The sequence below is a fragment of the Bombus vancouverensis genome, chromosome 7 (assembly GCF_051014615.1).
Source record: "Bombus vancouverensis nearcticus chromosome 7, iyBomVanc1_principal, whole genome shotgun sequence".
Lineage (NCBI taxonomy): Eukaryota > Metazoa > Arthropoda > Insecta > Hymenoptera > Apidae > Bombus > Bombus vancouverensis.
The window spans coordinates 5,281,189-5,295,023 of NC_134917.1; the positions used below are offsets into that span (position 1 = coordinate 5,281,189).

Genomic DNA, 13,835 nt, shown 5'->3' on the forward strand with positions numbered 1-13,835 from the left:
AATTGGAAAATTGCATGGACCAAAATATCCTGACAACGCAAAACAAGCTTTACAAATACAACGCACGTGCAGCTTTAACAACGTTGTGTGAACACCTAACATAAATCTAATTTTCAAGAAACCACGTAAAACATAAACGAAGTTCACATCTCTATACACTTCATGCACTGCCTATTGCATTCGCTTTTATCGACGCGAGGAACCATCGAAAACGCGACACGGTTTTCACATTCTCGCAGTTCTAACAATTTATTCTTGGTGGTTACGGCCCGATATGACCGGGTTGCTGTTTTTCGAAGGCGCCTTCAATGCTACGCCTTGGAAACTATGCTACACACCTTGTCATGAACATCGTTGTAACAGTTTATCGCGCGGAGAACTATTTTATGGCTGAGTCGTTACCTACGCGTTTTACGATCTTCGAATCATACAGGCTACCCGCTGTGTTAGATAGGATTCCTTCGTAACCCTGTACATTTCCCTTGCTTTTTCTGGTTTACAATCGTGTGCTTTACGACGAATTGACTTGTTTCGTTCCGACGAAGAATCTCGCGTCAGAAAGGAGGACGATTTTGAGGAAATCGTTTCTACGAGTTTCATCAGCTTCTCGATGGCTTGAATATACTGTTTGTATTTTATGATGAATATTGTACGCGAACGAGGTTCTCGAGCGAAAGGTGTGGAAAAATAGGTATAAAGGACGAATGCATCAGGAAACGTTGAAGTCATTGAAAGACTATTTGGAATGCAAAGATCTTTCAAATGGAATATGAGCTTGAATGGCCCACAGAATATACATATATGCATGGAGTTTTGGATGTAAAAGAGTAAAAGTACGTTTATTAAGTAATACGAAATTTAATATCCTTGGACCTAATCGATTAATATGTAAATGTTACAATAAATACGATAGTAATGTCAATACTTTTTGTAGCTGTTATATATCTATAAAATTTCTATTAAAAATTGCAACTGACTATTTCAACTACTCCAACAAATCTACTGCTAAAACCAATCATTTTCCAGATCCTTAACACTCATGCCCACGTACGCAGTTCTCGAAAGCCAAAATTCCCTAGGACAATGACACGATAAAAGCATTTCTACGGAATTGCTTTCAAGTGCAGCTGTGCTGTTTTCTCCAACATGCTGCTGCTTTTTTTGCTCACACCAGAAGACAGGCTGCTTTCGACTCCCGTTTCTAACCCCATTGTACCAGTTTCGAGCTGTGTCACTCGGACAACCGACTTGTTCTCCCCCGTATCCCTCTCTTCAGTCGTTGTGGCTGAAATTTCAATTGTTCCCCAGCCCTGAGTCCCGATGCTTTCCATTTTCCAGCGCAAAGAGAAACAAGCATCGAGAAACGACGAATTACGCTACGGCCTTGTTCTTCCCTCATTTGCCTGAGTGTAGACCCCTTTGTCTCGCCTGAGTCGCGGTTCTGGGTAATTCGACCGTTTTTTCTTCTCCCTTTAAGCTTTTTCTCCTCGCGTCCTGCTTTCGAACGACATGCGGCTGCAGACCACTCTGCGTGATGGAGTCTTTCACTCTTAACCGTATGAGAGGCACTTCTCAATTGTTTCATTTGATTTTTGAATGACCACCCTTTTTTGTTTGTCTTTCATCGATTCATTCTGTGTCAGAAAGGATTGGATTAAAGGGATTTAATATTCGAACTGCGAGTGCAGTTGCTGTATAAAAGTGTGGAAATTCATATTTGTTAGAATGATCTATTTCTTGATATTTTTTAAAGCTGAGTGAGAATGTGAGATATTTTAGACTTTTGATAGGAATTACTGGTACTTAATTATTACAAATATTTGCTTGGCTTAGATGGATTAAGAGTTGACGATATACGTAATATTCGAATAGTCAAATTACGCTCAACTAATCTGAGTAGCTAAATTATATGAATTTTTAAATTGGTAAAAATTATTTAACATAAAAATTCGAATATGAATGAAATTCGGATCACCAAACTTTCTGTTTGCAATTCTGCCAAATAAAACAATTCAATGATACCTATCAAAAACCAGTGAAGGCTGTAAACTTAAAATATTTGTCTATTTTTTGCCCTTTTGTCTATTTTTGCTATCGTGAAAATTGAGAAGCCTACAAATGAAACATAAAGCCCTCACAGACCTACATTTGTACTTTATACAACATATTTCCCATTCAGCATACCGAGAAGAATACACTTGGAAAATTAGGTGGCTCGATTCAGATACGGCCCGTATCTGTGCAGCTGCGTGTTGACTGATTTCTAAGCGCTACATAAATGTAGAGCGATATTTCCATCTGGCGGGTGTAAACTTCGGCATCAGCCGAGAACCTGTTCGAGACAAGTTTGAAGGGAAGGAAATTCGGCGAAGTTATTAACGCTTGACACAGTTCTGATGTTTCTGTTGCTGCGTAACCATGAGTACAGGCTAAACTGCGGGAAAGTAGCAAACAAGCAATTTCAGAAACTGGACACTGACAATCGCCCAAAGAGAATACTGCCTCTGAGGCATACTCCTAGCATGAATAACAATATTTTGGTCAGTTTCGGCCGCAATATTATATGTATATCGTTACCCACCGCACAGTTTATTTTCTGCTCAGCATTATCGTACATTTTTCCTTTTCCCTCCACAGAATCATGTTACAAATCACTATTTCTTTGTATCCTTGCACCAGGAAACTTGAATTTACAACGTTGCGAAAACAAAGATTCAGGAATCTTTTTTAATTTGAAGAAGTAATATTCTCTTGAATATATTCATTAAAATAATTTTCGGAGAAAATTGAAAAAACTTTAAAGTTTCATTGTTATAAGTTAATTTAATTTGAAATAAACGAGGTTTATTATGTACTACAGTATGAATTAAATTAATTTCTATTCATTCTATCTTTATTTATGTTTAAATGAAATGTGTTGACATTTATCTTAAAGTTTTGAAAAAATATATCAAACACTTGTTACGTTATTAAACTTCATTTGTATGTTTTCAACGAATTAATTGAAAATTTTCTTTCACTCGTGGCCATTATAAAATTTCGTTTGATTTCTTCCAAGAATATTGAGAGCACGATGTGGAAATAATGAAGAATCAGCTTTTATTGTCAAGACGAAACGTATCAGAAAAGCTTTAAACATGATCTTAGATTACCGCCTATAATTTCCCATCGTTCCATACCTTATATACAGTTGCTATCACTCAGAATAAATCCAAAGTTCCCTATCAGTCAACGTGACACACTAGTGAAAAATTATACAATTATCCCAAACTTAAATTCATCACTTTCATTTCTTATAAAAGCAACAATAAATCAAGTACCCCACACCCTGTATAACCAAAATCATCCATTACATCTAACTCTTCTACCTTGAGACTCAACAAACTAAATCTCTGTCTTCTTCAACAATTTCCTTTAACAATGTACGTAGGAATGTTTATTATAAATTAACGGAAAAGACAGTATGATAAACACAATATTGTTACACTCTCATAAAATCGAATATAATATCGTGTTTCACGAATTCGCTTATCACTATTTCTACGTCACAGCAACACGATGAACTTCTCTCGACCACGATTAATTCAACTCTGACAGCAATACCACGCTCATTTTTCCCTTAACAAACCTTGGTAACGCTCACAACACTCCTTGATAACATTAACGTTGACAACGTTTATAAACAATCAGCCACGTCTTTCCCTGACGTTACACCATCCCAGATGTATAAGCAATTACAAAATCTCAAACAATTTACCAAAACAATTTCCATCAAAACATCATTGTTACGCCGGGCGACCCTCTGCCTGGCCCAGGTCACACACCGCGGGCCAGACGGACACCAGATGTCCGCTCTTCCGTACGGCGTACCCTCAATAGCCTTAAGTATCTTCCATAAATCTCAGGAATTTCCTAGTAGAGGTCCTTCAAACCAAACAAACGTCTGTTTCCGAAGAATTTCTAAAGACTCTTGTCTACCACGGCGTGACAAGGGAAAGTTAGTTTTTCTCACGTATGCTGCAACTTTCCTCCCACTAACCACTTTCTCTCGAGGGCGGTTAAGACCCTTCGTTTAACCAATTAACAACGAAGCCTATTCCCTCACTCTTCTAACTAAAATCGTCACCAACAAATCCGATGGTCCCGTGCGCTAGACACACCCATCCTTAGCTTTCCTCCAACACAGCATCGTCACTCAACTTCACTTCTTCTACATCGTTGGAAAAGTCAACTACTAAGTCTACCGCTAATGCCCATCGGGCAGTCTAAGCATAACGCGAGAGTCGGTCTCGGTATTGTCGAGCCTACATTTCCTCTCCTAAATATCTTATAGTGCTACGTCCACTAATACATTGAATCCAATTACAACAGCCCTGTTCTAACGTACATATCTATCTTATCTTCGTGCGATAAGTGATTATCTATCTATCTATGCTCATCAGTGTAATCTAAGTGTTGGAAATATATTATTTATAATTCTGTAAATCACAGTGTTATACAAACTCAGTCACCCCTATTATCTCCCCGGAAATCAGGGGATCGATCAAGTCGTGGTGTCGATTGTTATAATCGTAACGGGAATTTACGACTCCCGTTGACGTCTCTCCTAGCGACTACGTCTCCCCGCGATTGGTCGAATAAACAATCATATAAAATATGGTAGAGATCTATTATTGTTTACATCTATGTTTTCACATTTCTGTTCTGCATTAAATTCGAAGAAATTTGTTCGAAGAAACAAGAACGCTATGGAATTACAAAAACGTGGACAACCGGTTAACCGCTGGCTGGCTCAAAGAACTATCGTTAACATCGTTAAGACGAAATCCCTGTTGCCTCTGTACGTTGCAAGAGCCACGAAGAAAGACTATTAATCGCGGTTTTTGTACCGCAAAGCAAGAATATCTGAAGAGCGAGACGAATCATCGCATTTATAATTACCTCAACGTCTTAGGAATATCTTCACCGGCTGTTAGATCCAAATGGCTTCTCCTCTCGATCCCCTTGAGCGGATTGCACAAAGGAAACACGGCGAGCAGCCGGGAATCAAATGAGAGGCAGGTAATTAAGCGGATTTAGGCACTCTCAGACACGAGCACCTAACACCTTTCCCGTTTAGCCGCCGCACCGTGCCGGTTCAACCGCCACTCGTCGATTAATTACGGAAGATTACGTTTAGCGATGAAACCGTCCCCATTTCTCCCTTCCGTCCTCGACCGCGTTTTCTTTTTCTTTCCAGCCAAGTCTTCGGGGATTATCGATTCTCGAGGTCGTCTGCCGTCTACTTGTCCATTCAATCTCGTGGAATGCTTATTTTAAGCGTTTCCGGCGTTAGGTATACAAAAATTAGATTTCATGGTATGTACAGTGGCTACAAAAAATATTTGCACATATCTTTATTTGTCAATGAAGCGTTTTTTTATCAGGCATTTCACTTTTATAGCATCAAATTTTGTAATTATATAAAAATACTACTAGAAGATGCCAAATTTAATATATTTGGATTTAATTGATTAGTATTATATATAAATGTTATAATAAATATAATAGCACGAAAACATTTGGTCATTTTGTATTTGATAATATAGCGTTAAAGTGTCGTTGCAACATCAATAAGATTGAAATCGAATGTATTCTATAGTTTCTTAAATCGTATTAAATACCTTGTTTAAAATTAAGAAAAATGACGTAACTGTATCCTGGAGTAATAAATTTTACGCAATTGATTCAGTTGGTATTTCGGCAAACAACTAACAACAAAATGAATACAGGGCAAGAAGTAAAATAAGAGTAAAGGATAAAGCGTAGTCGTTTCGCCATAAATTCGAAGCCATTCGAGCTTGGAAATTGCGATATATACCATAGTTCTTCGATACACAAGATTGCATACTAAAGTTCTATAGAGACGAAATTCCATTTTGCGATACGATTTTCTTCATCGATTTTCCGTTTCTTAGGCAAAATGCGACAGAAATGGAATTTGCACGACGCAACTAGCTCGGAATAGAGATTTACTTGTAGCCACGTGAAATTCCATTTTTCTATGAAATTCCGGTGAAATCAATGTAAAAATGTTCCCGCTCTAGCATGGTTAGAGAATAATGTAATATACTAATTTTCTTCTAAATATAATGTTTACAATAAATGTCTTGTTGTGTTGTAATTTTATTTATATTTAAATGTAATTTCATTTACATTCCCAGATTGGTTTCAAACTTATCCAATGTAACCATGGCAGTCGTGTCTGATTACAGTGCTAATGTCAAGCAGTTTTATATAACACACATAATATGAGCATATAAGTTTTCAATATTAAATGTTCAAATACTTCTGTGATCTAGTGTTGCACCATCAAACCATTCATCATCCCTTAACTTTTAAACATTCCATATCCTTGCAACTATGTAATATTCGTTAAATCATTCGTAAACTAACTGACAGCGTTCGATTAGGAAGAACGACCTGTGACCACTGGATCTATCAACTAATCCTATCGTAGCACGATTCCAGCTCACCGAACCGTTCCATCGCGTAGAGAAATTTCCTTGACGTAGTCGAAATGCAATAGAAACGACATCTGCATGACAAGGCGCGATTCGAAGCGGCAGCCGCGAATTATTTACGGTGGCAATGTCAGCAGGTGGCCACAGTTCACCTCCATATATGATAAAGGCATTTGTCATCGTCCGGCTTTCGCCTTCGATTATCGATACACCCTACCACGGTCAATAGATGCATCCTACAGATAGTCGAATATGTATTTATAGTCATGAATTCTGTTATCTGTATGTATGTATGTATATATATATATATGTATTCCGTTCGTGTTACTTCTATGTTTTCTTTCCTCTTTCCCAATTCCCGCTTTTCATCGTTCTTCCACTTCTTCCATTTCTCTTTTCTTTCACTCTTTTCCGCGATACCGGTCTCCGCGATGGCTGGAAATAGTTTTTCATTCAATGTCATTCTTCGTTATGAATCTTGTTTCAGCTCGGTATGATTCCTAGTTGTAGCTTCTGATTTCATTTTTGTTTTCCGGTATTGGTGATTTATTTCTTCGAGGAATTTTGCTTCGTTGCACTTTGTCGCGGTATTAGACTGTTTGACTCATATATTATTAGGACGACATTTTAAGTTGTGTATGAAGTCGTAAAGATTGAAATAAAATTGGATTAGTTGGAATGTTATAATCACTTAGTAATGTTTTAGAATTACGGAAGTTTTGTTAAGTAGCTTTGGATGAATCATAGAATTAATTTTTTAGAAGTGCTGTTCTGTAATATACACGTTTTAATGTACTTCCGACAGTTTGTTTTTACTATAATAGATAGAGGAAAAATATTTCTTTAAAACATTAGTATTCTTTTTATGTCCACCAGCTTTGGCTTTATTTTATTCTCGTAAAAAAGTGCCAATTCATATTCAGTAAATAATTTTATTTCCTATTATTCCTATAAAAAATTTTAATGAATCTTTAATAAATAAATATTGAATAAATAAGGTAAACTCCACTTATTTTATCCATTACTTTCTCTATTCTCCCATTCCACACAAATGATCAATAACTTATCATTAATAATTTGCCAATAATTTACCATTTCCCTCCATTATGATGTAGCAATCAACCATTGGCCTTCCATCATCCCTTAAAATTTCACCTTAAAATATCTACATTTTCTCCCACTGCCTTCAACCCTATTTCACGGCATCTTCTGCTCCTCCCCCGATCTAATCTCATCCTTCCGCGCGTCCATCTGTCTTTATTATCCCGCATCCATCTCCTGCGCCTATTCTCTTCGTTCCTAACCGGCCGTTGCTCGCCATGAAAACCGATAAAAGTTATTAGATCCTACGGGTAAGTAGTTCCTGGTGGCTTCAGTTTCCGGAAATGAAGTCTGAAACTACCAACCCCGGAATGGTTACACGCGTAAAGAGCACCAAGTAGGGTAGCGAGGACAAAAAGCATCTATCCGCTCCCGCTTCACTTTTCATCGGGCCATGGATAGAACGCAGAAACTCAGGCAACCTCTTTATTGAGATACGCGATCGATTCTGCTGCTTTCATCGGTTGTGTAAGAGGCTAGCTGTGGATTTTGTCTACTGAATGTCTGATTCCCACTTGTCCCTTTAACGGGAAAACAATTTACTCAACAATAATTGTGAATACAGTATTGGAATGAAAATGTTATTGTATGTCGAATATTGTAAAATTGACATTTCAAAAAGATTCTATACATATATAAGGTGTTTCATTTAACTTGAACGGCTTAAATAACATAAAAGATTTTCTTGAGATCATCACTTCTGCCTTTAAATAAAATTATTTGAATTTGAATATCTTTATCAACATAAAAATTCCTTTAAAATTCTTCAAGAATTCTAAAAGAATTTGAAATTCTTCTTTCTTTTGTTATTGATTAGAACTTTCAAGCTATATTTATATCAGTATTTGGAAATTCGTAGAATTTGCTATGTGTCATATTGTGTATCAATTCTGATGTATTACATTTGTTATCTTCGTCGCACACTATGTATATGATCACATAACTTATCATTGACTATCAGAAAAGAATAATTTATTACAATTCGGCCAATGAGATCTGCATTACAATAAACACCACAGATCATGAATAATCTTTGACTTCATCGTGTTCATTTTTCTTAAAAAGTATCCAATTTTTGAAAAAAATGTAAATGTCAGTATATTATATTTTCTTTTTCAAAATTATGAAATTTTTCTGAGGCATATAACAATGCACTTGTCGATCAGTAATATAAATGAAAATAATCATATTATATTAATTCATTCATTCGTTCGACCATCGATCGACCATCGAAGACCATCTTCTCTATAACATTTCTCCTTTTCTAAACTGTTCATTCTGAAGCTCTACCAACCTCTGAACCACAACAACGATTCTCATAAAATAAAGACCCATGCAACTTGTAAATAAAACACGAACGATATGAATCACAGTCTGTATGACAGAAATCCCTGACTTTTAAAATACTCCATCGAGACCAATCACAGGTTTTGCGTGGCATGAGCAAACGTATCAACGTGGCTCACCGCGATATCGAGCCCGATCAAAGCAATCGACGATCTGCGATTTTTGAGATGATCACCGACTGGAAATAGAGGATCGCCTGTAAACCTGGAATCGACTGTTCCCTGTCCGATTGTTAATCATTTTTCGAGAGGGCCTCGACGCGAACCAAGCACGTTTCTACCTTTTTTTGTAGATGTTGAGCCATGCTTCATGGCGGGTTCGCTCCCCTGGATTCCCATCGTATCGAATGCTGGTCGAAATCGATGCAGAGATCCGGGAAAGATATGTGTGTTCCTATTCTCTGTTGCGGACTTATTGGACGAGGGTAATCGTGGATTTATGTGGGCCGTTTAATGAAATTTGTGCTTTTTGCCCGAACTGCTCCAAGGCTGGATTTCAATGGGGCCACCGAATATATTTCTTTGTTTTCACTGGTGATCGCTGTGGAATTTTTGCTTGAGACGATTTGACGGAAGTTGTTGCTTTTGAGGGATATACTTTGGTTATCTTGCATTGGAACTGTAGTATATTTGTTAAAATACAACTTCGGAAGATAAGATTTCTTCTGTGTAATTATATTAATCGAAAATAAGAAAGTCAGTTTCTAATTTCATACGATTCGTAAGTTCAACGTACCTATCAGGCCATTAAACTCGTACAATATATAAAGTGGGTATCGATATGATCAACCAACTTCTATTTTAATACTTTCGAAGTAATTCTAAATTTATAAATTCTTTGCACTACCATTATATACATAGGAAATATCGATTTATTTCCAGATTGAGAGCAACTATATTCAGGCCAATATTCTTCTATTCCTGTTACTACATGGTGAAGCGTTAATTAAAGAAAATACTTGGTGAATAAACGAGGTAATAATAAACAGTCACGTTAACCTATTTATGTGAAACGAAGGAAAATCACATTTTTCGTTTTTCGAGTATTGTTGAGGTTAAACTAGGCGAACAAATGTGGCGATATTTACGTTAACGTTTCCGTATTATAATTCTCGAAATAACTGACGTTGTAAAAACGAATAAAAAGCAGCCACTTCTCGCGTGCCTGGTGATAAATCATTCTTTATGGCAGCACTTTGCAAGAATATTTCTTGTAGAAACATCCGTGCTTCTGCACGTAAACTTTTAACACGTCCCCGCTTACACACGTTCTCTAGCAAAATGAAATGGTTTGTTTTAGAGTGCGATATACAACGTAGAATTTGCCATATAACATGGGAAAATCATAAACAATTTCAATTCACGTTTGTAAATTCTTTAATGCTCAACAATACTGAAATACTGTTGAAAGCATAATATAAGTAATCTTTTTTTTTATCAAAAGTTTCATATAAAATAGAATTCAATCTAGAATATATTTTTTACATTATATGTGAAAGTTAATTTTTCTATTTCTTTAATTTAGAAAGTCTCCTCGATTTTTCTTTTTCTCGTCGAATTAGGGACAACAATCGAATTTCCTTAAAGGACACAGGTGCGATCGTAAAAAGCAGCTTCACGAGGAACGAATGCAAGATAAACGATTCGAGGGAAGGTTGTTTAAGAATAGCAACTGGCAGAAATAAAGAATGCAGAATGAAATGCCGAAAGGCGAGGAATATCTTCGCAACGAAACACTAACAAAGCTCCAGTGGACAGCTGTACCCATGGCCTCGTGATATTAAATGCTACGAGGAAAGGATAGATCAAGAAGCAAGCGAAAGGGGTAGCTGAGAAATGAGATTCCATAACAATCTTTTCACGGGCTTGATAGCACGATTAGTTAACTAAGTGCATTTCTTTTTAATTAAAAATTCAACATTTGTAAATTTCTTCGAAATTAAAAGTTTCCACATTTCTTTAAAATCCAGAAAACGAATCATACGGACATAATTAGACTATCAATGTTTATGAATCTATGACAAATTTAAAGATGCAGAAAAGTACGAGATATCTACAATACACAAAAATATATACCACGTTAAAGGTATACTATTTTGCAATATTAATTAACATTCATAATATGATGCACATGAATAGATTTTTATTTACCTCCGATTTCTTCAATTCTGTCCATAGAAATATAGATTTGCATACAAATTTGCAGTGTAATTATAATCGTCAAGCGATCGACGAAAGTAGAAAGAAAAATATATCAACGCGAACATACAACGCGCGTATAAATTGTTCGGCGATATAATTGTGCAACGTGACGATTCAATCAGCGCAGCAGCTATCCAGTCGTGTTAGCGCGTCTATGAATCGCAACGAGAGACGAAATTCTCGCGTTTAAATGGCAAATGCAACCTTTGTTCGATATCTCGTTCGTTTTTCATTTTTCGCCAAATTTCCGGTGTATGCAATAAAGAGCATTCAGTTCAACTGTTTCATTAATTCGCGCGGCAAAGTCGCGTTTTACTGTTGTTCATTAATGAAACGCGTTTGTTGCAGTAGACATGTTCGCGATATTAATATTCGTGATGATGAAATGTTTACAATCAACTACCATAAATATTATAATACAAAAAATAGGAAGATGCGATTCTAGTTGGACTTGTCGGAAAAAAGGTTGATAAATTCTGTTCGAAATGATAAATCTGCCTCAAGGACGAACTGCCAAGCAGAACAGTAATAAATCTGCCAAACATACAGAAACGATAAATCAGGATTTACATTTACATTTGGATATGGATACATTTACACTTACTTAGTACATTGCAAAAATGTTAGATTAGATTAATAAATCAATAGCGCGAATAATACAATGCACCAATGAAAATAAACTTCTCAAAGAGGAAAAATAATTTTCTGAATAGAATTATCAATGAAAAAGCTGCTGAACAAAATTGTCACATTCTATAGAAAAATTATTTAGATGTTAGAATGGTTTACAGATTAATAACGTAAAAAAAACTAGAAATTTTATATAATAAATTATTCCTCCCTCCGCGTATATTTTATCAAATAATGAACTTTCCGTTGCAAGTCATATAACTCTCCGTTATTAATACACGCCACAAAAATTTCGGTTCTGAGTTGAAACAAAGCTCATAATTTACCAAAGAAAACGTTTCAAAGAATTCATATAAATTTCTCCATTTTCCGAATCACGAATATTCATTTAATATTAGTAATTTCGCGTTTCATCATTTAAAATTAATCACGCAGAAACTTCATTATCAATTTTCCAAAAAATTTTATCTGGTGTTAAAAAGCAACTAACAGTTACCGCGGACCGAAAGTGAAATCGTGTGACGTCAGCCCGGAAACCAAAGGCACAAATACAATAAGAAGGTGATTTACCCAGATGATCCTGTTCCCTCTGAACCTTGCCTGGTTCGACGATCAGCAGACACCAGATGGACACCAGGGACACCGACGAAAGCAATTTTCCCAATATTCCCATTTCTCTTCTTCCGAGCTTCCGTTTTGAAGCGATGAAAACACGGACCTCGCAGGCACACACGCGCGCGCGCACACGAAAATGTCAAATCAGCCAAGAAGACACTGACTTTCGTCTTGGCCGGGTTAATATTTTCTCCATTCGTTTTCTTTTCTTTTCTTTTATTTTTCTGCACCCGTCAAATCGTCGCGTCGTCCCTCTTCTCTTCCTCGGGAATTCTGCAGCACCGTTCTGAGTCGCAAGATTGAACCAGAGTCCATTCACAGAACAACGCACACTGCAAAAGAAAGAATGACTTTTGTCACGAGACGTGGTTTAAGATAATAGAAAAATCTAAATTATGAGTGGAGATCTTTGAAAATTTATGAATTATTACCTTCTAAGTACATATTGATATTAGAATATTGTATTTAAATATTAATATTTTTGTTTCGATATGTAAATATCGAATACATAGATATTGAAATATCAATATTATATAATATAGTAATATAATAAGTATTATGTCATTTTATAAGTAATGTAATCAATTAGTAATGCAGTTTTTCACATTCTTTATAATTGTGCACTATTTTTCGACCAAATCTTCGATCTTCTTTACATAAAATGTCTACAGTACCGGTTGCTATAGCTTTAAATTGAATTTAAAGCTAAATGTAAACTATAGGTTGAATTAAATTTAAAACTATAGAAAATTGTGCATTATTTGTAAAAATATAGATCTTTTTATCAGGAATTTTGTAAAGTTTGTTATCATTACCAATAGAATCAATGACAGTTTTGAAAATTCTATGAATTGTTATGAACTCGAAGTATTGAGTACTCATCAATCAATATATACATATACGTAAGTTGTTCCAAAATAAATAAATTCGATTTTCAATGGTTTTAGACAATTTTTATGAAATGAATCGTATTAATAAGCACAGCAGAGGATTTTCACGGATCAAAATTCACAAAATTTCCATGAACAGCAATATGCAGGTTTGTCTCTCAGAATAGATTTTTATTCCACGTCGAAGAAATTTAGATTTAACCTGTATCCCTGTCCGAGCGCGTACACAACAAATACTGCAGGTAGAATCGGAAACCATGAAAAAATAATATATGAAATGAAATACATCGTGAAAGGTTTAAATCCCAAAGCTTCTAAATACATGAAAAATATTCGACTAGCTTCGAAACGTTTTTTTTTTTGCAATCCCAATACTGCGAAACATATAATTCCGTGTTGTTTCAACGTTGATTTACCACGTATGCACGAGACATATTGAAATGTTTATTTGTACACGAGAATATTTCCTCCTGTATTTTCTGATTTTTATAAAAATATATGCCATGGAGATAAATGGACCTGCTAAATATATACCGTACGATAATATA

General features: G+C 35.7%; 1 protein-coding gene across 7 annotated transcripts in view; it reads right to left on the minus strand.

Moving 5' to 3' along the window:
• The window catches only part of LOC117164223 (uncharacterized), a 335,191-nt gene that overhangs the window by 204,497 nt on the left and 116,859 nt on the right, over window positions 1-13,835 (minus strand). For all 7 annotated transcript variants that reach the window (XM_076619721.1, XM_033347140.2, XM_033347142.2 and 4 more), the window contains one exon: window positions 12,353-12,729. In XM_076619721.1, the coding sequence (XP_076475836.1) occupies window positions 12,353-12,455 (103 nt within the window). In that variant the 5' untranslated portion in view covers window positions 12,456-12,729. The remainder of the gene's footprint in view (window positions 1-12,352; window positions 12,730-13,835) is intronic.